The sequence below is a fragment of the Bombina bombina genome, chromosome 9, assembly GCF_027579735.1.
Source record: "Bombina bombina isolate aBomBom1 chromosome 9, aBomBom1.pri, whole genome shotgun sequence".
In the NCBI taxonomy this organism is placed as follows: domain Eukaryota; kingdom Metazoa; phylum Chordata; class Amphibia; order Anura; family Bombinatoridae; genus Bombina; species Bombina bombina.
Genome location: NC_069507.1, coordinates 68,335,370 through 68,362,957, shown reverse-complemented (window position 1 = coordinate 68,362,957; position 27,588 = coordinate 68,335,370). Strand labels below are relative to the sequence as shown.

At 38.3% G+C, this 27,588-nt stretch overlaps 1 protein-coding gene across 1 annotated transcript in view; it reads right to left on the bottom strand.

Annotated features, from left to right (window-relative positions):
• The window catches only part of RASSF4 (Ras association domain family member 4), a 479,342-nt gene that overhangs the window by 72,108 nt on the left and 379,646 nt on the right, over nucleotides 1-27,588 (bottom strand). The window contains exon 5 of the mRNA XM_053692194.1: nucleotides 482-627. Coding sequence (XP_053548169.1) covers nucleotides 482-627 — 146 coding nt within the window. The remainder of the gene's footprint in view (nucleotides 1-481; nucleotides 628-27,588) is intronic.

The following is a 27,588-nucleotide window of genomic DNA, read 5'->3' as shown; positions in this document are numbered from 1 at the left end:
AAAATTCCGAATCAAATTTTTTCTCCATGCACATGTCTAAATTTTACTATTGAGAGAGGGGACACATCCTCCTCTAGTTTGCAGGTGATCAATATCTTATTTATTTAATCTCCTTTGCTGGTACCAGATTAGAACACCTGTAAACAAGCACCAGATATTACTAAGAAATTACTATAAGCTCAATTTATCAATCCATGGTGATCAGGAGCGCACATATTCTACTAAGAGGTGGAGAACAGGGTAGGGAAGCAGCAGTCTGATGACCGCTGCTTGATTAATCGTGACGAGATAAGGGCTTGATAAATCTAGCCATATATGTAGCATATTGCAGAAGGATGCAATCCTGCATTCTCTGGAGGTAAACAAAAAAACATCATTTCCAATGGCAAAAAAGCGGGCAAAAACATATATAACATTTGATAAAGGATTTACATGTAAGATTAATGTCCCTTTAACATAAGTGATAGATTGAAGTGCTCACCTGTTGGTACCTGGTTGTTCTTTTGTCCAGGGCGCTGAGGAATTGAAGTACATTCTCTCATTGACATCGTGCATCTGTAGTCTGATAGGGCGCTGCAGACCCCAAGATATATTCAGAAGCCCTTCAACCACCAGCTCACCGGCATCCTAGCAGACATTAGTAAATATAGTTATTTTGTGTCTTTCGGCTAGAATTACTCATGATTTAAAGCTTTGATTTGGTGCAAAATGTACTTGATGTACAGAGGAAACGACACAGCTACTGTAATTCTATTTAGTTCATTCAGCATCTGCTCACAGAAGAAACCAGGAACATTAATAATTAGTTGCACTGTTTGTGAAAGGGGCAATCTAATCAGGGTGGATAAAAATTATAATCCAAAGGTTATGCATCCTAATATTATGTAGCTGTATATTCAGGGCTGTAATGTTTGTTTTTTTGGTAAATCGATTCCATTAATCCAATCACAATGTCATGTTCTCCCAGAGGTTTTTGTATTCAGATAGAGTATACAATTTTCAGATTTCAAATTTGCTTAATTCTTTTGGTAGCCTTTGTTGAAAGAGAGCAATGCTCTGCTGTGAGCTAGGTGAGCACATTGGGTGTGACATGCAGCTAGCTCACAGTAGTGCACTGCTTCTGAGCATACCTATGTATGCTTTTCAACAATGGATACCAAGGGAACAAAGTAAATTACATAAGAGGAGTACATTGAAAAGTTGTTTAACATTGTATGTTCTTTCTGAATCATTAAAGTTTAATTTTGACTTTATTGTCCCTGTTTTGTCATTGCTCCCCTGAAAATCTATCTACACAGAATCAACTCTTAGTAAGAATCAAGAAGCTCAATGAATAGAAGATTGTTTTGGTTGGAATAAATCTGCCCAAGGACCTACGTGTGAGGACAGAGGGGCAAGCAGTAAAAATGAAATATAATGGTATTGTTTTAGTTAAATAAAGCTATTTAAATTGTTATTATTAGGTACTCATTTTTCTTCTTCCAATAAAGTACAGCTGAAAAGTTAATCAAATATGAACCTATTAAACTGGAGATAGTTTACCTCCCAATAATTTCATTCTTTTCAATGATCTATGTATTTCTAATTGTATTTAACAAAATCAGTAATTTTCTGATATAACTGGAAAAATAATCTGAAAAGTTGTTATTATAAATAACAAACCTTTATGTATAAAACCATGATTAAAGTTGATTTAAATTGAGCCTTACTGCTAGTGATTTAAATTGTGATTTAAATCAATTTGTTAAAAGAACATGGGTGTGGTGGATTCCAGTAGAATGATACTAGCGCTGTCTAACTGTGGCGGCCTTCAAGGGGTTAAAAATTAGCAAATGAACATACCTGGGTTTAGCTTTGAACAAAGAATACCAAGAAAACAAAGCAAATTTGATGATTAAACTAAATTTAAAAGTTGTTTAAAATTGCATGGCCCTACCTGAATCGCAAAAGTTTTATTTTGACTAGACTATCCCTTTAAATCACATACCAGGTGTTCTCCTGTGCCACACACCTGAGCAGGACCCAACTGGTAATTGGAGCCTATGTGCTTATGCAGCTCCTGACTGTCTCACCAGGGGGCGCAATACAGAGCACAACTTCACAGGGGTTGCAATTTCAAGATTTTTCTGCAATCTTGTAATAAACTAACACTGGATGAGTTTGAAATGTTTGGAATGCACTCTCAGCTTATTTTTCTGTAAAGTTCTTATTTTTTATATACTTATATTACAGGAAAAGGGGGGAAATAATTTTTAAAAGTATATTTAAAAAATATATATATTTAAGTTGATTTTTTTTTTTTATATACTAATTAAATATTTAAACCCAAACATTTTCTTTAGTGATTCAGACAGGGAATACAATTTATAAAAAAGTTTCCAATTTACTCCTATTATCAAATATGCTTTGATTCCATGGTATTTTGTTGAAGAGCAATTTGGATCACTACAGGTGAAACTCCAAAAATTATAATATCGTGCAAAAGTTCATTTATTTCACTAATGCAACTTAAAAGGTGAAACTAATATATGAGATAGACTCATTACATGCAAAGCAAGATAGTTCAAGCTGTGATTTGTCATAATTGTGATGATTATGGCTTACAGCTCATGAAAACCCCAAATCCACAATCTCAGAAAATTAGAATATTGTGAAAAGGTGAAAAATTCTAGGCTCAAAGTGTCCCACTCTAATCAGCTAATTAAGCCATATCACCTGCAAAGGGTTCCTGAGCCTTTAAATGGTCTCTCAGTCTGGTTCAGTAGGAATCACAATCATGGGAAAGACTACTGACCTGACAGTTGTGCAGAAAAACATCATTGACACCCTCCATAAGGAGGGAAAGCCTCAAAAGGTGATTGCAAAAGAAGTTGGATGTTCTCAAAGTGCTGTATAAAAGCACATTAATAGAAAGTTATGTGAAAGGGAAAAGTGTGGAAGAAAAAGGTGCACAAGCAGCAGGGATGACCGCAGCCTGAAGAGGATTGTTAGGAAAAGGTCATTCAAAAGTGTTGGGGACTTTCACAAGGAGTGGACTGAGGCTGGAGTCAGTGCATCAAGAGCCACCACACACACACGGATCCTGGACATGGGCTTAAAATGTCGTATTCCTCTTGTCAAGCCACTCCTGAACAAACAACGTCAGAAGCGTCTTACCTGGGCTAAAGAAAAACAGACCAGTGTGAAGTTTCCACAGTCTGTGTTGATTTGGGGAGCCATGTTATCTGCTGGTGTTGGTCCATTATGCTTCATTAAGTCCAGGGTCAACACAGCCGTCTACCAGGAGATTTTGGAGCACTTCATGCTTCCTTCCACAGACGAGCTCTATGGGGATGCTGACTTCATTTTCCAGCAGGACTTGGCACCTGCCCAAACTGCCAAAAGCACCAAAACCTGGTTCAATGACTGTGGGATTACTGTGCTTGATTGGCCAGCAAACTCACCTGACCTGAACCCCATAGAGAATCTATGGGGCATTGCCAAAAGAAAGATGAGAGACATGAGACCGAACAATGCAGAAGAGCTGAAGGCCGCTATTGAAGCATCCTGGTCTTCCATAACACCTCAGCAGTGCCACAGGCTGATATCTTCCATGCCACGCCGCATTGAGGCAGTAATTGCTGCAAAAGGGGCCCAAACCAAGTACTGAGTACATACAGTATGCATGCTTATACTTTTCAGAGGTCCGATATTGTTCTATGTACAATCCTTGTTTTATCGATTGCATGTAATATTCTAATTTTCTGAGATTGTGGATTTGGGGTTTTCATGAGCTGTAACAAGCCATAATCATCACAATTATGACAAATCACGGCTTGAACTATCTTGCTTTGCATGTAATGAGTCTATCTCATATATTAGTTTCACCTTTTAAGTTGCATTAGTGAAATAAATGAACTTTTGCACAATATTCAAATTTTTCGAGTTTCACCTGTATATGGCAGAATATGATGTATTATCATTCAAATTCTCATTATTTGGCAAATTGGATGCTAACTGTGTTAAATAACGGCCTAAATGTCCCCTTTTGACCATTTGAAATGCTGGGAAGAATGAGTTTATCCATATAAAATGACAACTTCATAACAGGATATAAGTCCATTTATTGTAAGCAAATAACAGTCTGATACCTTATCAGAAGTCTGTGCTGAACAATACACTTTGTTTTCTTTAATAATGATTAGCGGCAGCTGTTATGCCAGTGCCTCAGTCCTGCCAAAAAACTTTTCACAAGTACAGTATTTATTTTAGAATAACAACAAATGTTATCCTGACTTATTTAATAACAAAGCAGCTTGATAATGTGAGTTCTACAGAAAGAGGTGTGATGTGAGTTAAAACCCACAAGCTCCCTCCCGGCAGTCAACACTGTGGACAAAAGGAACTCTGAAGTGATTCTGTGTTAACGTGTGGTACTTGCAGACTGAATAGATGTGCAACTGCAACCTAGTTCAGAGGGAGAAGCAAAAACAGAAGTTACAGCATGATTTGAAGAAAGTTATGTGTTATATAAATATATATATATACTGGCTGGACTGAAATATAAACCACAGCAGCTGAAGCAGACGGCATATGACCAGACAATATAACTAATATATCCAAAGTTGGAAGACAGCACACCCTAAGGTATGGGGCAAGGAAAAAATACTTGCCAAGTCTCAATCAGATTCCAAAATGTTTACTCTTACACTGTGATCACTGGCTATACAGACAAAATACATATATTTAAAGGGACATGAAACACAATTTTTTTCTTTCATGATTTAGAAAGAGCCTACAATTTTAAGCAACTTTCCAATTTAATTCTATAATCTAATTTGCTTCATTCTCTTGATATCCTTTGTTGGCTGCTGATTGGTGGCTGCACATAGATGCCTCATGTGATTGGCTCAGCAATGTACATTGCTATTTCATCAACAAAGGATATCTAAAGAATGAAGCAAATTAGATAATAAAAGTAAATTGGAATGTTGTTTATCTGAATCATGAAATACATTTTTGGGGTTTCATGTCCCTTTAAGAGAGAGACTTGTCTATTATAAAATAAACTTTATTGGGGTCTTTAGACATAACAGATTATGTTAATTGAGCTTATAATGTCCCATTTGCCAGCAAAACCCCATTTGTTGTATTTTTTAATTCAGCTTCATTTACTGCCTGTCACTTCCTGATTTGTACTCGCCTGTGATGTCACCATGCACTTTTGTGGTGACATCACCGGAACTCCCATGTAGCCTTGGGAGTGCCACCCACTCTACAACCCCAAATTGTGGTTTGCAGTGTGGGAGATCTACGATAACAGCATCAGAATGGAGGTCCCCCCTTCATAACAAGAACGGGTCGTCATGAGCTCACACAGTCTGTATTTTGACCCGTTCTAGTCATGAGCATGGAAGCGATTAAAGGGATATGGAAGACAAAATTAAACTCTCATGAGTCAGACAAAGTATGAAATTAATTTTAACATTTTACAAGGAATTGATGCTTTCTCTTTGTATCCTTAATTTCTATAAGATATTGAGGTAGGCTCAGGAGCATAAAATAGTCTTAAAGTGAATGTAAAGTTTCATGAATCAGTGCCGGTTTGTAAAAATACTGTTAAAAACAGTGGCACTTTCATTCATGAAATTTTACATTGCAGCATTTTTTTAAATACTTACCTTTTTCTGCAGCCAAGCCGGAGCACCAATCCTCCGCCGCCTCTCATACTTAGCACAGAAATGACAAAACCGGCTTTCTCCAATCACGGCTTGGCCTCAGGAAATGTTTGCTCTGGGGTGCACGCCATGATTGGAGGAAGCCGGATTCGTCATTGTTAAGTACAGAGGAGCTGCAGGCGGGGGGATCGCTGCTCCGGCTTGGCTGCAGAAAAAGGTAAGTATTTTTTAAAAAAATGCTTCAATGTAAACTTTTATGAATAAAAGAGCCATTGTTTTTAATAATATTTTCTAAAAACCGGGCACTGATTCATGAAAGTGTACATTCACTTTAAAGGGACACTGAACCCAATTTTTTTTCTTTCATGATTCAGATAGAGCATGCAGTTTTAAACAACTTTCTAATTTACTCCTATTATCAATTTGTCTTCGTTCTCTTGCTATCTTTATTTTAAAAGCAGGAATGTAAATCTTAGCAGCCAGCCCATTTTAGGTTCAGCACCATGGATAGCGCTTGCTTACTGGAGGTTGGCATTTACCCACCAGTAAGCAAGCATAACCCAGGTTCTCAACCAAAAATGGGCCGGTTCCTATGCATTATATTCCTGCTTTTTAAATAAAGATAGCAAGAGAACGAAGACAAATTGATAATAGGAGTAAATAAGAAAGTTGCTTAAAATTGCATGCTCTATCTGAATCATGAAAGAAAAAAATTGGGTTCAGTGTCCCTTTAAGCACTATATGGTATTAATGTTTGCAACAATAAAAAGAAACAAAGAGCAAAAGTCCATTGGTTAGTTTATTAAACCTGAACACTCTATATGAATCATGAAAGTTTAAAGCCAAAGTAAAGTCAAAATTGAACTTTCATGACTAAAACCATGCAATTGTAAACACATTTCCAATTGCTTCTATTTTCAAACATCTTTATCTTGGCATTCTTTTTTGAAAAAAAAAAAAAAAACTACTCTGAGCTAGCTGCACACATCTCGTGAGTCAATGACAAGATATATATATATCTACCTAGTAATGCTTTTCAACAAAAAATACTTGGAGTACAAAGTAAATTTGATCACAGGAGTCAACTAGAATCTTGCTTAAAGGGACAGTCTACACCAGAGTTTTTATTGTTTAAAAATATAGATAATCCCTTTATTACCCATTCCCTAGTTTTGTACAACCAACACAGTTATATAAATACACGTTTTACCTATGTGATAACCTTGTATCTAAGCCTCTGCAAACTGCCCCCTTATTTCAGTTCTTTTGACAGACATCCATTTTAGCCAATCAGAGCTGGCTCACCTGACCGCCATGTGTGTGAGCACAGTGTTATCTATATGAAACACATGAACTAACACCCTCTAGTGGTGAAAAACTGTCAAATTGCCCTGAGAGAAGAGGCGGCCTCAGAAATTAGCATATGAACCTCCTAGTTTTAGCTTTCAACTAAGAATGCCAAGAGAACAAAGCAAAATTGATGATAAAAGTAAATTGGAAAATTGTTTAAAATGACATTCTGACTAGGCTGTCCCTTTAAAATTGCACATGCTATCTGAATTAAAACAGTTTAATTTTAACTTTATTGTCAGTTTAATTTAGACTAACAGACCCCTTTAATTTAATTAGGCCTCTTCATTTATCAAACATTCAGTTGCCATGTTTTATTTCAAGGGGAACCTGAATCAGTGCACTTGAGGAACTATATAAATGCAGCCCCCTTCCCGGCACATCACCTCTCCCACTGTATTTTGGACGGCTGCCTTGGGTGGTGGCCACACAGAAAAAAAGAAAGGGAAACCCGTCCTGTTCACATATACAGCAAACACAAAGCATTTACTAGAGGTTACTAAACGTCTGGCTGAGGGCAGCTAGAGCAGGACGCAGAACGTGTGAAATCACATTTGTTAAGAGACTGACACTGGCCAACATATACAATAAGGAACCCGCTGCGCACATTTGAGGAAGACAAAGTACAGCTACTGTAACATAATACAACAATCAAAACAATAGCTATGAAATATAGGTAGCCCTCAGTTTACGGCGGGGTTAGGTTCCAGAAGGAATGGTTGTAAATCGAAACCGTTGTAAATTGAAATCCAGTTTATAATGTAAGTCAATGGGAAGTGAGGGAGATAGGTTCCAGGCCCCTCTCAAAATTGGCATAAGTAACACCTAATACATTATTTTAAAAGCTTTGAAATGAAGACTTTAAATGCTAGACAGCATTATACACCTAATAAAATAATCACACAACACAGAATATATAATTAAACTAAGTTAAATGAACAAAAACATTTACTAAACAGCATTATAAACCTAATAAAATAATCACACAACACAGACTTCACTTGCATTTTTCTGCAAACAGTTCTTTCTATGCATTCCGATCTGGAGTGATTTATAGACAGGAAGATCTTGTTCCTTTGAAATCTGCTCGATAGCTCAGGTCTGGTTAAACATATTCATTTCAGCTTGCTTGGCTTTGCTGTAACACAAGCGGACAGCGCCACCTACTGGCTATTTTAATAAATGCACTGCTTCTCAATGCTTTTCAATAGCAGTTACATGACTGGGAAAAAAGGTTGTTATTCTGAAACGGTTTAAATTGAACCGTTGTAAAACGAGGGCCACCTGTAATCCTGTATTCAATGTACTCTATGGGTTTGTCAGGAATTCACACACCCACTGTAATTAATATTACAGTGTCAGATAGAACAGGCAATTCTAAATAACTTTTCCAATTTACTTCTATTATCACATTTCTTTCATTTTCTTGGTATCCATTATTGAAGGATTTGCAATGCACTACTGGGAGCGAGCTGAATATGAGTGAGCCAGTAGTGCATTGCTGCTCCTGACCCTACCTATGTATCCTATCAACAAAGGATACAAAAAGTACAAAGCATATTTGAAAAGAGAAGTAAATTGGAAAGTTATTTAAAACTGCATGCTCTATCTGAATCTTAAAGGGACACTGAACCCAATTTTTTTCTTTTATGATTCAGATAGAGCATGCAATTTTAAACAACTTTCTAATCTACTCCTATTATCAATTTTTCTCGTTCTCTTGCTATCTTTATTTGAAAACAAAGGCATCTAAGCTTTTTTATTAGTTCAGTACTCTGGACAGCACTTTTTTTTTTGGTGGATGAATTTATCCAGCAATCAACAAGAACAACCCAGGTTGTTCACCAAAAAATGGGCCGGCATCTAAACTTACATTCTTGCATTTCAAATAAAGATAACAAGAGAATGAAGAAAATTTGATAATAGTAGTAAATTAGAAAGTTGCTTAAAATTGCATGCTCTATCTGAATCACGAAATAAAAAAAAATTTGGGTTCAGTGTCCCTTTAAGTTTAATTTTGAGAGCCCCTTTAATTTTATATGACCAATGTAGTCAATTTTTTTCTTTGCTTTGTCTAAAAGATGAGATTTATTATTAAACACATATCCGTGTCCTAAACAAACAAACATTTTTTATTTATAAAGCTTGAAGACATATTCCCTTCCACCAACAAAGCAGTGTGAGTTTTTCATATAGCTACACGATTTGCTCCATCGCAGCAGAACTGCATAATCAAGGGCTGCGGAATCTGTTGGCGCTCTACAAATACCTGATAATAATAAAATAATAAGTGCAAAATAAATAGACAATGCAAAGCACTTAGTTTGAGTTTCACATGAATAGAAGATTTTTTTTTTTCTGACACTTAGTTTTATTTTCCTTCATACTGCATCACAGCCAACAGCCAATCACAGAATTCATATACGTATATTCTGTTAATCTTGCACATGCGCAGTAGGAACTATTGCCTCAAAAAGTGTGCATATAAAAAGAGTGTGCATATTTAGATAATGGGTGTAGAATTGAAAGGTTTTTTTTTAAACTGTGTGCTCTAAATCATGAAAGATTAATTTTGACTTTAGTGTCCATTTAAAGTGATTTTAAACTTTCATGAATTAGTGCACTGATTTTAAAAATACTATTAAAAACAGGGGCACTTTCATTCATGAAAGCTTACATTGCAGCGTATTTTTACAAATACTTACCTTTCTCTTCAGAGACGCAGGATCGGCAAACCGCGGCCCGCTTCTCATGCTGTACTTATACAGCAATGACAAAACTGGCTTCCTCCAATCAAGCTGTGGCCTCACAAGATAGACACTCTGGGGGGAGGCATGATTGGGGGAAGCCGGTTTTGTCATTGGTGACGTATGTACAGAGGAACTGCGGGCGGGGGACCACCGATCCGGCTTTGCTGAAGAGAAAGGTAAGTATTTGTAAAAATATGCTGCAATGTAAACTTTCATGAATGAAAGTGCCCCTGTTTTTAATAGTATTTTTAATAAAACCGGGCACTAATTCATGAAAGTTTACATTCACTTTAAATGCATCAGTGGTTACAGTGTGGATCAGTATTATATTTACTCTGACATTTGTCACTAATATAACCTAATGGAGGTTAGCTCGATCGTCTACTTGCCTGTTTTTGCATGGCATACACTATTGCTTTACAGAGCTGTCCATGATAGCTAGCAAGCATGTTAAAGAAGTACACAACTGATATTTCTGTATTAGTTTACATTTAAAGGGACAGTCTAGTCAAAATTAAACTTTCATGATTCAGATAGGGCATGCAATTCTAAACAGTTTTTCAATTTACGTTTATCAAATTTGCTTTGTTGTTTAGGTATTCTTTGTTGAAAGCAAAATCTAGGTAGGCTCATATTTTAATTTCTAAGCCCTTGAAGGCCGGCCCTTATCTCAGTGCATTTTGACAGTTTTTCACAGTTACTAATAGCTAGCTCATGTATGTCAAATAAGTAACATTGTGCTTACTCCCATGGCGTTATTTATGAGTCAGCACTGATTGGCTAAAATGCACATCTGTCAAAAAAACTGAAATAAGGGGACAGTCTTGCAGAGGCTTAGATACAAGGTAATCACAGAGGTAAAAAGTATATTATAACAACCATGTTGGTTATGCAAAACTGGGGTATGGGTAATGAAGGGATTATCTATTTTTTTTAAACAATAATACATTTAGTCCCTTTAAATTTAACCAGCTAGTACTTAATCATGTTTTTAAGCAAAAATATTTTAAACCTGTTCAAATATTGGTCTTTCATAAGCATGACAAACAATTTGGAGTACAAAGTTACTGTCATATAGAAGAAAATTGTTGAAACGAAGGCCTTAAGGACAATATAATGCCCTATTATAATGCATAATACATGCATATATGTTACACAGGTACTGTAAAATAGTGTATTATGTATAATAATAAATAATTTATTATTACTTGTTTTTATTTCTTTATTAACAATGGTCACCGCCAGGGCTGCCATCAGGGGATGAAAGGGGTGACCTGGCCGTGACAGTGCCAAAATGCCATGTATTTTGTGTGTTAAGTACTTTCTTATGCTAGAGTGCAGAAAACTATAAGTTCCAGAATGCTGTGCAACTAAAACCCTCAAATCAGAGATAAAGGGCGGAGCTCCCACCCAGAGCTAAAGTGCACATAGGAAGTGAGTGTGGGAGGAGGAAGCAACAGCTGCTATGTGATTTGCTGCCTTATCTGTCAATCACTTCCAGTCCAGAGCTGCTCCTCCCTCTTCTGCCTTCAGAGGTTCACTTTCAGTTACAGAAGACAGAGGAGCAGGGCTAGCTGACCAGGCATGTCTGCAAAAAAAACCAAAAAACTGTCACTTTTAAAAAAAGGCTGCTCAGAGCCATGGTCCAGCTCAGACAGGCGTTGTTTACTCTGCAGCTGACAGACTTTGTGAAACTCTAAAGCTGACCCCTTCACCCACTGACACCAATGAATCTTGCTGTAAATGCAATCTATACTCCTGGGAAAAAAAAGTCTAACACACACATGGTTAAAAACATAAATTAAGCTTACCTGATAATTTAATTTCCATCTGTACAAGGAGAGTCCACAACTTCATTAATTACTTGTGGGAATACAGAACCTGGCCACCAAGAGGAGGCAAATACACCCCAGCCAAAGGCTTAAATACCTCTCCCACTCCCCTCATCCCCCAGTCATTCTGCCGAGGGAATAAGGAACAGTAGGAGAAATATCAGGGTATAAATGGTGCCAGAAGAAAAACAAAATAAATTTAGGTCCGCCCAACGGAGAACCGGGCGGGGGCCGTGGACTCTCCTCGTACAGATGGAAATGAAATTATCAGTCAGGTAAGCATAATTTATGCACACTATTGGTAAAGAGAGACAAAGTGACATACACTACTATTTAAAGAAAGGGAAAATTTGCACACAAAAACATTTAGAGAGAACGAAGTTCCTCTCATATTTATTAACTGCAAATCGCAGGTGTCAGGATTGGATGTCATTAGCATGGATAAAAGTGATAAATGTGACATACATATTAGCAAACAGTATAAAAAACAAATACAATCATATATACATAAGAAAATTGGAGCAAAAACAGGAGGATAGTGACTCCCAGAGTGGAGAGGCTTATTACGGTATATATACACACAAATAATTGCAAACAAAATCTGCTAATTGAGCTGGCCAGCTAAACACCGTAAACAGACCAAACCTGGGGGTACCTCCCAAAACCATCCACCTTTGGGCTTCTCCAGAGAGGACTATATAATGGAGGCTAGTGAACAATCAGTGGAAAAGTGGCTGTGTTATTCCAAAGAACCATACAAACAAACCGCCTTCATGCTCCTCTCCTCGGAGCTTCCATAACTCGTAGCGGTGATGTCACAGAGAAGGTGTGTCAGCAGCCATACACACCTTTCCTCCAATTGGTGGAATCTCAATCTCTCTGCACAAATCACAATAGAACCCATCCTGGCTCAAATATTGTGGTACAAAAAGGCTGTAATTCAGTGCAAGCACATAGGTAGATCAGCAAGCTGAGAGCAAAGCATGGTCATCTCAACTCAGGCAGTGAACTCAGTTCAATACGAACTTGCTTGGCGGGGTAAATCCGATCCCATCTCTCAGATGACTCCTGGATATCCGGAAAGCACTTCCCACCAGCTTTGCAAGACACTGCAAACTCACAGACCTCACACGATGCAAAGTCAAATGTCCCAATTTTCTAAGACAGTAATGAACACAGATGTTAGCAGTGTCCACATACAAGCAACCCATTCAGTGTCCGGTTAAACACACTTGGTGCCAACGTCATGAGCATTTCACCCCCACAAATCTCATGTGTGTCAGTGGCTTCCTCAGGACCCTTCTTTAAAGTGATAGTAGTGTATGTCACTTTGTCTCTCTTTACCAATAGTGTGCATATTATGTTAAAGGGTGGCACTCTAAACTAATTACATTGTGGTATTATCTCCTCCCTCCTACCCCTATCTATATATAACTTAAGCATAATTTATGTTTTCCATCTTAATATGAGGAGAGTCCACGGCTTCATTCATTACTTGTGGGGAACAAATACCCAAGCTCTAGAGGACACTGAATGAAAACGGGAGGGTAAAAAGAGAGGCAGACCCTATTCAGAGGGCACCACAGCCTGCAAAACCTGTCTCCCAAAAGCTGCTTCAGCCAAAGCAAAAACGTCAAATTTGTAAAACTTTGAAAAAGTATGTAAGGAGGACCAGGTAGCCACTTTACAAATTTGCTCCATAGAGGCCTCATTCTTGAAGGCCCAAGAAGAAGCCACAGCTCTAGTTGAGTGAGCCGTAATCCTCTGAGGAGGCTTATGTCCCGCTGACTCATAAGCCAAACGAATCATACCCCTCAACCAAAAAGATAGCGAAGTGGAAGAAGCCCTTTGCCCCTTGCGCTTCCCTGAATAGACGACAAACAATGCTGAAGCCTGTCTGAAATCCTTTGTAGCCTGAAGATAAAACTTCAAAGCTCGAACCACATACAAGTTATGAAGTAACCTTTCCTGTGAGGAAGAAGGGTTAGGACACAGGGAAGGAACTACAATCTCCTGATTGATGTTGCGATCAGACACAACCTTGGGGAGGAATCCCAACCCAGTGCAAAGGACAGCCTTATCGGCATGAAAAACCAGGTAAGGAGGCTCACATTGCAAGGCCGCCAACTCAGAGACTCTGTGTGCCGAAGCAATAGCCAGTAGAAAAAGAACTTTCCAAGACAGTGTTTTAATGTCAAGAGAATGCATCGGCTCAAACGGAGCCTTCTGCAAAACCCTAAGAACCAGATTCAAACTCCAAGGAAGAGCAGAATGTCTAAATACAGGCCTGATCCTTGATAGGGCCTGAACAAAAGACTAAATATCAGGAAGCTCAGCGAGCTTCTTGTGTAACAACACAGATAGAGCCAAAATCTGTACCCTTAAGGAACTTGTGGCAAGTCCCTTCTCCAAACCATCTTGGAGGAAGGAAATAATTCTGGATACCGTGACCTTATGCCAGGGATAACCACGAGTCTCACAACAGAGTAGGTAGGTCCTCCACACCTTATGATAGATGCGACGGGTGACCGGCTTGAATGAGAGTATCAATCACTGTCTCTGAAAACCCTCTCCTGGCTAAGACTAAGCGATCAATCTCCATGCAGTCAGCCGCATAGAATCTAGATTTTGATGCACAAAGGGACCCTGTACTAGCAGATCCCTGCGACAAGGTAACCTCCATGGAGGAGACGATGACATCCCCACCAGATCCACATCCTCCGCGGCCACAATGGAGCAATCAGAATAGTCTATGCCTGTGACGAAAGGCAAAGAATGACTGGGGGATGAGGGGAGTGGGGGAGGTATTTAAGCCTTTGGCTGGGGTGTCTTTGCCTCCTCCTGGTGGTCAGGTTCTGTATTCCCACAAGTAATGAATGAAGCCGTGGACTCTCCTTGTATTAAGATGGAAAGTGTCTTGTTACTTTAATCAGTTGCAGTATTAACGGTTAAACTGTTGGTTAAAGTAATCAAGATATTTCATAAATCTGCAGAAAAGTGTTTTGTTTTTTTATTAATGTATAACATATACAGATAAAATACATATAATTAAAAAAACAACAACAACAATAATATGCGGATTTGGTGAGAACAATAATATGAGTTTTATGGATATCTACTTGTAAATATCTGAATAAGATATGTGAAGGGATCATATTTTACATTATATTTTCTTTATAATTCACCACTTTCCTGCCTCACTATATAACAGTGTTTCTAAAGGATGTATTAGTGAAACACAAAATAACTTTGCCATAAACTAAAGCATATTATATGTATTATTAAAGAATACATACAATCATTAGTGACATAAAAATTCCATCTTAAATATGGAAAAGCACTGTGTAAGAATGCTACAATATGAGAATAAAAATTTAAATCTGTTTAAACTGATTTTAAAAATAACTTCAAGTGCATGTTTGTGCACATCTAGTCCCCAAGGACAGATTGTTCAGTGGCTGCTGTGGACAACTTCAACACCTTCATTAGGGAGACAGGGCTTAGAAGGAGTAGGAGCATATTAAAAAGATGCGACTGTGACCCAAACTTACATTTGTACTGCATATGTGTCACTCAGATGACTCATGACTCACACATCTAATTGGCCATCACTACATTTAAACAGAATTTTTGTTCTGTGTTTATATTTACCTATCAAAACTATATATATTTTTTTAGTAGACAACCCAAAGTATAGTTCTAGGCCCATTTTGGTATGGCGGTGTTGGGATCCTGCTCTCCCCCTCCTGCACTTATCAGTACCTACCTCCAAACTCTCTCCTCTACCCTCCTGCTCCACCCCCTCCATCTGTCTTTAGTGCCCAAGACCTGGCAGACTACTTCTTAAACAAAACAAGTACTATCCAAAACAACATCCCAACACCAACCTCCAATATTCCATAAACAGGCCCAGTTACTCCCTCTGCCACCCTCTGCATCTTCCATCCAGCCACTGAGAATGAGGTTTCTTCCATACTATCTTCTTCACGCCTCACTACCTGCCCGCTCGACCCTATCCCTTCCCATCTAATACCCTCCCTATCTTCCACCCTCACTCCTGCTCTTACCCACATCTTCAACCTATCTCTCTCTACTGGCTCATTCCCATCTTCTTTCAAACATGCAAAAGTCACTCCCATACTCAAATAACCCTCCCTCGACCATAATTCTCCTGAAAGCTACCGACCCATATCACTGCTTCCACTAACATCAAAACTCCTTGAAAAAATAGTTTACAATCAACTAACCCAATTCTTGTCCGCCAACTCCTTGCTTGACCCCCTGCAATCCAGATTCCGCCCCAAACACTCAACTGAAACTGCCCTTACCAAGGTTACTAATGATCTTCTATCTGCTAAAAATATTGGCCACTACTCTATACTTATCTTACTTGACCTCTCAGCTGCCTTCAACGCAGTTGATCACCCCCTCCTCCTACAAACCCTTAGATCTTTTGGCCTCTGTGACACTGCCCTTTCCTGGATTCACTCTTATCTTTCTCACAGGTCTTTTTCTGTGTCTTTTGCCAGCGACTCCTCCTCTCCAATGCCTGTGTCTGTTGGAGTACCTCAAGGATCTGTTCTGGGTCCTCTACTCTTCTCCATCTATACTTCCTCGCTGGGTAAACTTATCAACAGTTATGGCTTCAAATATCACCTCTATGCTGATGACACCCAGATCTACCTCTCCACCCTTGCTCTCTCTCCCTCTGTCCTTTCTCATGTCAGCGACTGCTTATCTGGTAATTCTTCCTGGATGGCCTCTCACCACCTAAAGCCTGAGCTCCTTCTTATCCCCCCCTCAAGCACTACGCCGACTTGTGACTTCTCTATCCCTGTTGACAGCACCACCATTTCCCCATCGCCCCAAGTCCGCTGCCTCTGAGTTACACTTGACTCAAATCTATCCTTCGCCCCCCATATCCAATCACTTTCTACATCCTGCCACAACCATCTACGCAACATTTCCAAGATTCAACCTTTTCTGTGCGCTTACACCACAAAGCAAATAATCCACTCCCTTGTTATTTCACGACTTGACTACTGCAATAACCTACTTACTGGCCTTCCTCTTTCCCGCCTCTCCCCCTTCAATCCATCCTAAATGCCTCTGCCAGGCTTATCCACCTTTCCCGTTGCTCTTTATCTGCTGCACCTCTCTGCGAGTCCCTTCATTGGCTCCCCATACACAGAAGAATTAAATTTAAAATTCTCACCCTTGCATACAAAGCGCTCACCAACACCGCTCCCCTCTACCTATCCTCTCTAATCAACAAGTATACTCCAGCCCGCCCACTAAGATCCAACAATGACCTGCTCCTTGCATCTGCGACTATCACCTCCTCTCATGCTAGACTGCAGGACTACCGTCGTGCAGCACCTACCCTCTAGAACACTCTCCCTCGTGCGGTCAGGCTTTGCCCTAATCTTTCTTCCTTTAAATGCTCTCTGAAGACTTTTCTGTTCAGAGAAGCCTACCACCCAACTCAATAATATTTCTCTTACCTAACAACATTTCCCCCCCTCTAACTCTGTATTAACATCTTTCTCAATCTTGCAGTCCTCACCTCCTGTTTCTCAACCCCCATACCCTTCTAGATTGCAAGTTCTCACGGGAATAGGGCCCTCAATTCCTCCTGTATCTGTTTGTAAAATTTGTCCTGTGCTTTAGAAGTTTTATATTATTGTTTTATTTAAATGAACTGTATCCATGGACAGTGCTGCGGAATATGATGGCGCTTCATAAATAAAGTATAATAATAATAATAATTTTATGCCACCATTTCACCGCCAAATGCGATCAAATAAAATAAAAAAATAAAAATGTTAACTTTTTCACAGAAATTATTTATAAACAGCTTGTGCAATAATGGCACAAATGGTTGTAAAAGCTTCTCTGGGATCCCATTTGTTCAGAAATAGTAGACATACAATATATGGCTTTGACATTGCTTTTTGTTAATTGGAAGGCCGCTAATTGCAGCTGCGCACCACACTTGTATTATGCCCAGCAGTGAATGGGTTAATCAGGAAGCTTGTAAGGTTAATTTTAGCTTTAGTGTAGCGATAACCCTCCCACCCGACACTTCCCACCCCCTGATCTCTTTCAAACAAATCTCTTCCCTCCCCCACCCCCAATGGTCATCCCCATCTTAAAGGGACAGTATACTGTAAAAAAGTTTTTTCCTTAATGTGTTTACAATTGCTTTTTTTACCAACTGCAGAGTAAAAAATGTATAAAAATTAGCTTTTTAAGGTTTATTTCTGTATATTAAAGCTCTGGTTTTGGGTTTTGAAGCCACAGCCTAATAAAATAGGTTGAGCTTGTAGGTATAATCAGATCTCATTACTGTATCACATTGTGCACATATACCTGCTTCTTTATCTTATATCTGTCCTTAAAACAATCACCAATACTTTGAGAGAACAATGGAAAATCAACATTTTATTACCTTATCACTGCTTTATCATACTGTGAGTGTAATTTCTTCTGCTGGCTGTGTTTACAAAGCTTATCTATAGCTGGTACGCGCGGCCACAAACTTTCAGAATAGGTGGGGATACCACATGCTAAATTAACAATTTCAAATGCCAATATAAGGGTAAAGGAGCTACTTGTAAACAATTTAATACACTCCAGCAGGTAAAGTGGATAATTGGGAACAAATTAAAGGGGAGAAAATGTTTGAGTAAACTGTCCCTTTAAGTACTGGCAGAAAGTCTAAGTCTAATCTAGCCCTAAATTAGGTGAACATTCTTTTACTGGAAAGATGAGCAAAGTATTAAGTGTAGAGAGTTCACAAAAAAGACCGAGAAATCAGGAAGAAATAGTGATATAAAAGGGGTAAATAGAACAAGGTATGGAGGAACAAAGGGAAAAAAAAAATTCAGATATAGCATAGAGCTTTTAAAAAAAGTTTCCATCTACTTCTATTATTAACTTTACTTTGTTCTCTTGGTATCCTTTCTTGAAAAGCAGGTAGGTAGGCTCAGGAGTGTGCACGCCTCTAGAGTACTATAGGGCAGCAGATTTGCAAGAAACTTTTAACAATGTAATACATTTGCAAGTGCACTACATGGCAACACTGTGTTCACACTACCTACCTAGGTATGCTCTTCAACAAAGAATACCATGAGAACAAAGCACATTTGATAAAAATTGTATGTTCTGTTTGCATCACAAAATATATTTTTTTTTTACTGTCATGTTCGGTATTTTAAAGCTTCAGACAAACATAAAATAATGAATAAATAATAGAAATAAAGAGCTTGTTACAGTGAAACTTCTGATATTATGTGTGTTGAAATAATTTTAAATGTTAAAAATCTTAGGAGCTTTAAGGGTTATAATAGTTAAAAATGTTTTGCTGCTGACTGGATCAGTGTCAAGTTTAGCTCGGGACCAGCAGTGCACTATGGGTCCTGAACAACACTTTGCTTTAGTTAAACACACAGTAGAGCAAGGTCAATAGTTGTAAAATAACATCATCTAACACAGCGGTTCCGAACCTGGGGTACGTGTACCCCTGGGGGTACTTGCCAGACCGGTTGGGGGTCTGCAAAAATATTGTTGGTAATGGCGGAAGATGCGGGGGGAGGGTCGGGGGGGTCACTCTCAATGGGTCATCAACTAATATCCATCATGGAACTGTGGAAGGAAGGAGCATTTAGCCGGAAAGTGACAAGTGAAGTCCTGGCCTAGCATATAGGCAGATGGGAGCCCCTGCACCTGAAATATGTGGACCGGGTGTGGATTACTCCGGTCCACATATTAATGATCACCCTGTGTCACCAGACAGCTTTAGCCTCCTGCTCCATCCACCCCTGTGCCGTGCACAAAATTTTGACTGAGTGCGCAGTTAGAAGCGGCACTACAGTAGCATAGCTGCGTGGACACGTGATAGAGCCGTGGAGTCACACAGGTGAGGCATGTCTGCAACCCCAAATAAGTTATAGTCAGTGCCGGTAAGTAAACTACTGCTGCTAGTGCTTGCTTGATGCAGATTGCTTCACTTCCAACTAAAAACGTCCATAGTGGCTGGGTGGTTAATATCGATCTAATCTCACAAATGTAAATATTTATTTTTATGATCATTACACTTTGACTCCCCCCCAGGGCCTTGTTTAGGGGCAACGAGGCAGCCCCCAGGGGAACCAGCCACACAGCAGGGCTCCTCCTGAGAATGAGATCTGAGCTTTAATCCTGTTGATACACGTACAGTCGTATGCCATTCAGGTATAGCTTACCTCCCCTATAAAAAAAGCGCTTCCTTTGTTATGAGGGATGGGTGGGGGGAATGAATAGAGGGGGTACTCAAATGAAAAACCTAATCAAGGGGTACAGGAGAGATAAAAGGTTGGGAACCGCTGATCTAACAGATAAGAACATTTCATTTTAATTACTATTATGGCCCTTTAGTTTCTAAATAATGCTGTATAATTATTTATGAAAATGTATTTTTATTAGCAAGCCCAATGCACATATATATATATATATATATATATCCCCCCCAAAAGGTGACACCTTTAGCCCTATTGCAGACTGAGAACCCTTTTCTGTGCAGCATTGCTTTCTTAAAGGGACACTGAACCAAAAAATTTTCTTTCATGATTCAGGTAGAGCATGCAATTTTAAGCAACTTTCTCATTTACTCCTATTATCAAACGGCTAGATTACGAGTTTTGTCGGTAAAGCCGTGCGTTGCTAACGAGGCTTTTTTTTCCAGCGCTGACTTTAAACAACACTGGTATTACAAGTTTTCTGAATGGCTGCGTTAGCCTCAGAAAAGTGAGCGTTGAGCAAATTTTGCTCCACTTCTCACTGTAATACCAGCGTTGCTTACGGTAGCGGTAAGATGGCTAAAATGTGCTCGTGCACGATTTCCCCATAGGAAACAATGGGGCTGAGACGGCTGAAAAAAAACCTAACACCTGCAAAAAAGCAGCGTCCAGCTTCTAACGCAGCCCCATTGTTTCCTATGGGAAAATACTTTTAATGTCTACACCTAACACCCAAACATGAACCCCGAGTCTAAACACCCCTAATCTAACACTTATTAACCCCTAATCTGCCGCCCCCGACATCGCCGCCACCTGCATTATACTATTAACCCCTAATCTGCGGCTCCGGACACCACCGCAACCTACGTTATATCTATGAACCCCTAATCTGCTGCCCCTAACACCGCCGCCACCTACATTTTATGTATTAACCCCTAATCTGCCACCCCCAATGTCGCTGCAACTATATTAAATTTATTAACCCCTAATCTGCCGCCGCCAACGTCGCCGACACTATAACTAAATGTATTAACCCCTAAACCTAATTCTAGCCCTAACACCCCCCCTAAATTAAATATTATTTAAATAAATCTAAATAAAATTACTATAATTAAATAAATTATTCCTATTTAAAACTAAATACTTACCTTTAAAATAAACCCTAATATAGCTACAATATAACTAATAGTTACATTATAGCTATTTTAGGATTTATTTTTATTTTACAGGCAACTTTGTATTTATTTTAACTAGGTAGAATAGTTATTAAATAGTTATTAACTATTTAATAACTACCTAGCTAAAATAAATACAAATATACCTGTAAAATAAACCCTAACCTAAGTTATAATTACACCTAACACTACTCTATAAATAAATTAATTACCTAAATTAAATTAAACTAATTACAATTAAATTAAATAAACTAAATTACGGAACCCCCCCCCCCCCCCACTAAATTACAGAAAATAAAAAGAAATTACAATTTTTTAAAACTAATTACACCTAATCTAATCCCCCTAATAAAATAAAAAAGCCCCCCAAAAATAATACAATTCCCTACCCTATACTAAATTACAAATAGCCCTTAAAAGGGCCTTTTGCGGGGCATTGCCCCAAAGTAATCAGCTCTTTTACCTGTAAAAAAAAATACAATACCCCCCAACATTAAAACCCACCACCCACATACCCCTACTATAAAACTCACCCAATCCCCCCTTAAAAAAACCAAACACTAACCCCCTGAAGATCACCCTACCTTGAGCCGTCTTCACCCAGCCGGGCCGAAGTCTTCATACAATCCGGCAAGAAGAGGTCCTCCAGAGGGTCCGAAGTCTTCATCCTATCCGGGCAGAAGAGGACATCCAGACGAGAAGAAGTCTTCATCCAAGTGGCATCTTCTTTCTTCATCCTTCCGGAGTGGAGCGGCACCATCTTGAAGACATCCGACGCGGAGCTTCCATTCAGACCGACGCCTAGACAACGAATGACGGTTCCTTTAAATGACGTCATCCAAGATGGCGTCCCTCGAATTCCAATTGGCTGATAGCATTCTATCAGCCAATCGGAATTAAGGTAGGAAAAATCCTATTGGCTGATGCTATCAGCCAATCGGATTGAAGTTCAATCCGATTGGCTGATCCAATCAGCCAATAGGATTGAGCTTGCGTTCTATTGGCTGATTGGATCAGCCAATCGGATTGAACTTCAATCCGATTGGCTGATAGCATCAGCCAATAGGATTTTTCATACCTTAATTCTGATTGGCTGATAGAATGCTATCAGCCAATCGGAATTCGAGGGACGCCATCTTAGGTTTTTTAAGGGGGGATTGGGTGGTTTTTAGAGTAGGGGTATGTGGGTGGTGGGTTGTAATGTTGGGGGGTATTGTATTATTTTTTACAGGTAAAAGAGCTGATTACTTTGGGGCAATGCCCCGCAAAAGGCCCTTTTAAGGGCTATTTGTAATTTAGTATAGGGTAGGGAATTTTATTATTTTGGGGGGCTTTTTATTTTATTAGGGGGATTAGATTAGGTGTAATTAGTTTAAAAAATTGTAATTTCTTTTTTATTTTCTGTAATTTAGTGTTTGTTTTTTTCATAATTTAGTTTATTTAATTTAATACTAATTTGTTTAATTTAATTTAGGTAATCAATTTATTTATAGAGTAGTGTTAGGTGTAATTGTAACTTAGGTTAGGGTTTATTTTACAGGTATATTTGTATTTATTCTAGCTAGGTAGTTATTAAATAGTTAATAACTATTTAAGAACTATTCTACCTAGTTAAAATTAATACAAAGTTGCCTGTAAAATAAAAATAAATCCTAAAATAGCTATAATGTAACTATTAGTTATATTGTAGCTATATTAGGGTTTATTTTATAGGTAAGTATTTAGTTTTAAATAGGATTAATCTAATTATAGTAATTTTATTTAGATATATTTAAATAATATTTAAGTTAGGGGGGTGTTAGGGTTAGACTTAAGTTTAGGGGTTAATACATTTAATATAGTAGTGGCGACGTTGGGGGCGGCAGATTAGGGGTTAATAATTGTAGGTAGGTGGCGGAGATGTTAGGGATGGCAGATTAGGGGTTAATAAAATGTATTATAGTGTTTGCGAGGCGAAAGTGTGGCAGTTTAGGGGTTAATGCATTTATTATAGTGGCGGCGATGTCCGGTCGGCAGATCAGGGGTTCAAAAAAATTATTATAGTGTTTGCGATGTGGGGGGGGGCCTCGGTTTAGGGGTTACTAGGTAGTTTATGGGTGTTAGTGTACTTTTTAGCACTTTAGTTAAGAGTTTTATGTTCCGGCGTTAGCCCATAAAACTCTTAACTACTGGCTTTTAAATGCGTTAGGAGTCTTGGAGGTAGAGGGTCTACCGCTCACTTCTTCCAAGACTTGTAATACTGGCGTTGGGCAAATCCCATTAAAAAGATAGGATACGCAATTGACGTAAGGGGATGTGTGGTAGCCAAAAGTTGCGGAAGAAAAGTGAGCGGTACACCTGTACCTGCCTGACTCGTAATACCAGCGGGTGTTAATAAGCAGTGTTAGGACCTCTCAACGCTGCTTTTTAAGGCTAATGCAGAACTCGTAATCTGGGCGAAATTTTCTTCATTCTCTTGCTATCTTTATTTAAAAACCAACACTGTAAGTTTAGATGCTGGCCCATTTTTGGTTTACAACCTGGGTTGCTCTTGCGGATTGGTGGCTAAATGTCATCCACCATTAAACAAGTGCTGTCCAGAGTTCTGAGCCAAAAATTGTCTGGCTCCTTAACTTAGATGCCTTCTTTTTCAAATAAAGATAGCAAGAGAACAAAGAAAAATTTATAATAGGAGTAAATTAGAAAGTTGCTTAAAATGTCATGCTCTATCTGAATCATGAAAGAAAAAAAACTGGGTTCAGTGTCCCTTTAATGCATTATGTTGTGGTATTTGAGAACGTGCCTAACGTGATGCTTTAATTCAATTCACTGTCAGGTACATAGTCTACGTGTTAAATCTGCATAAATAGTTGTGCAATGACGAATATTAAATCCCATCCTGAAAGAAACTTCCCTACGGATCCTGAATTCCAAGACAGTAGATATTTCTCAGGTTCAAGGGTCACTAAGACGTGATAACTAACACATATTTTTCCCTGAAGCCTCAAGGAAAAAAAAAAATACTCTTATTATAGAATAAACATTCAGCCCAGAATCACAGGAAGATGCACAGCAGTGTGAAGGATTTTACCAACACTTGGTAGGACAGGGTCAAAGAACACAATGCGCTGACTTTTACTTCTATAAAATGTGTCTGATTGTTTAATTGTCTAAAATTTGGGCTGGATTTAAATAGCTGAGAAAATCTCACGCCCTAACACCCTATGAATACTGAGAACCAACATCCACTTGCTGATAAGGCTGGCGGAGAATTCATTTTTATTCTGGAGTGTATCAGACTATAAAACCTTTTTTTAAAGATATCCTAAATTTACATAGAAACATGAAACCCAAGGACAGAGACTCTGTGTTGTTTAACCAAAATAATTATCATAAGTGCATAATTTTATGTAAGAAATAAAATAAAGCCAAGTACAAAATGTTAAAGGGACACGACACCTAACTATTTTCATTCATGATTCAGATAGAACATCCCATTTGAAAACAACTTTCTAATTTGCTTCTATTATCAAATGTTCTTTGTTCTCTTGGAATCTTTTTTCTTTTTTTTTTTTTTTTTTTAAATATATTTTTTTATTGAGGGAATAACAATAACAGACAAGAATCAGTTTGCTCAGACAAACATATGGTACATAGTATATGACAAGATAGGTTTCGTGAACATAAACAGATGCTTAATAACAAATTTTAGGAATAGATCCCTTATTATAACAGACATATAAGACTCGTAGATTGGGATATACATAAAATGGCAGAGCAAACCTCGAAGCACCCCCTTTTCCCCCAATGGTAGCCGAGGCCACTTTTGGACCTCATTAAGATGAATGTACTACTCAGAGGGCTTTTAGTTAGTACAGGCCTAAGTAAGGCCTACACTTTATATCCTCCTTCCTATAGCCGCTGGGACCATGGTTAGGTCCAGAAAACTAACAATAAAATTGAAGGAGATGAAAGAAGAAAATTAAAATTAACAATATAAATGCAAGTATCTCACACTACTTCAGGGAAATAAGCTACAGGGAGTGTTGCATGATTAAACTGGAACCTTAATAGGAGCCAGCGTATAACTATTCGCATTAAAACAGCTACCAGGAGGTCAATGAGAGTGTGAATCTAAAAGTTGTAGGTTCGAAAGGGCTTATAATCAAGTAAGAAATATACAATCTCTGGACCTATTGCAACGCGCCAGTAGTGCTATCACATACATTAGGTACATAAGTGAGGAAGCTCTTATACTAAAGTGAAAATGAAAAAGAGTCTAGAAATATTGAACACAGAGTAACATCATAGTAAATTCCCGAAGAGCCATTTTTACAATCAAATCGGGACATACAAGGCTCCGCGGGCAGGGCAGAGACTACACAACTCTGCCAAATAGGAATGTGGAGGATAAGATGTTTATCCCTTACCACATGTGAAAGATAAATAGGAGCGCCTATGGCTTAGGTACAGTCAGGGATCACACTCTGGGTGGGTAGTGTACTAAAATTAATTATTTATTATAATATCCAAACATTAAACATAAAACAGAGATATGGAATTTAAAACCTCATAAAATCATGGATTCCGTACAACCTTATAACCTAATACAAAGGGTACTACTTAGTTGCATCAGTTCCTTATTATGAGTCAATTATACAAAAATATATGGCAGGGTTTGTGTCCTCTAATGGAACAAGGTTATTATACCAAACTGTAAACCTTCACAACAACTAGTCACAACGACTGGTCGATGCAAATTCGCACCGTATGTATCAATACGAATTTCACACCATATATTATATAAGTGCGTGAACAAGAGACAATAACAGTCTATAGTTCAGAACATTAAAAAACGATGATCTAATATGTCAGCATATTAAAAAATGATGATCTAATATGTAATGGTGGTGATAAAAAACGTGTAAAAAAGGTGTTAAAAAATGAATCACATTGAAAAATATAAAAAATATAAAAAATGGATGAAAAAAAAGACATAAACTCTGAAATTTTTTTAAAAATTCCAAAAAGTTCAAAATAAAGTGGGACAAAACCGGTTTGTCAAAAATGTGAATAAGGTCACAAGGTGATATGCAAAGATAAAGTGATCAAAGTTGTGCAATAAGGTGATCAATGTTGTGCATCAAAAGGTGCTAGTGTGCTTGACTCCTGATAAAACAATGGTGTCTGACTCAAATAAATTGCTAACGATAGACAAATCCCATATTGACCTGTCAATTTAACTTATGCATTATTATTACATAAAAACATAAAAACATATATAAAAACAAATGACAATTCCTAAAAATCCTAAAATATTGTCCAGTTAATAGTCCAATAATGTTGGTCCACACTGGTGGGGGACTGGAGGGAAAAAAACAATTATCTTTGAATTGTGTCCTGATCCAGAGTCCTAATACTGGCTGGATGAATCTGAAATCAAAAACAGAAAGATACCTCACATAAAGGGCCTTTAGGGTGAAGTCCAAATGGTATCAAACTTACCCCCAAAGCCAAGATTCCTGGTACTGGTGTAGCCTCACAAACCTCTACGCGTTTCGGCCCTGCAGCGGGGCCTTTTTCAAGATAATATGAGGCTAAAATAAACTGGGCTTATATAGCTGATATGGGGGAGTGGCTTGGTCAAATTGCGCCAAATATTGCTGCCGGCGGGAAAAATTTACCGCCAAAATGCTGTCCTCGTGATCATTCTACTAAACCGGATATCCGCTATGCCCCATACTTCCGGTCGCGTCACTTCCGGTTGTTCCGGTCAATTTCCGGTTTTTATATTTCCGGCGCACGCTATGCCATCTTAGTAATGGGCAAATATGGGCAGGTAATGGGCAAGTAATTTCGGTAAAAATATTTTTGAGAAGTTATTCTTATTTTGCTAGCGAGATGAATAGGAGTTGACCGGCTAGGGGAAAAGGAAGAATATTGGAAACTATATAAAAAACTATAAAAAAGGGGGAGATAAATGGAAACTTTCTATAACGTGATGAAAAATGGGATTAGATTTTAGGCTCATAAGTACCAGGATAAACATATTAGCAACTGGTATACTTTGGACTTATACATAAAATAATCAATAAAGCGACATCTAAAACAACATCTAAAACAGCACAATTAGGAACATTAGGGGTTCCTTCTAATACCTAACATCCACTTGATTCTATACATCTTGGTTGTTATAATATAAGGGGAATGGTTGATGTAAACGTTAGATAAGACCATAGACAATTGAATTACAATAAAGATTTTCATATTCACGGGGTTCTTAACACCAGGATGACCCCTTGCTATTCTATTATGAAATACTAAATACGCTGGAGAATCATTACTACGCTTGTATGGCATCTTATTAAATACAGTTGTGGATTCAATTATGTTTTGTTTATACCGCAAATGTGAGGATTCATCAGACATCATAATAATTTATGTGGCTGTTGCCCAAAGTATGTGTGATGGGGGGTTCCTATATAATAATGATGGTATTAGGGGAGAATTTTTTTTTAGGGGAGTCAAACAAACCATCAGATGTACAGACAAATTTGTAGTCATCC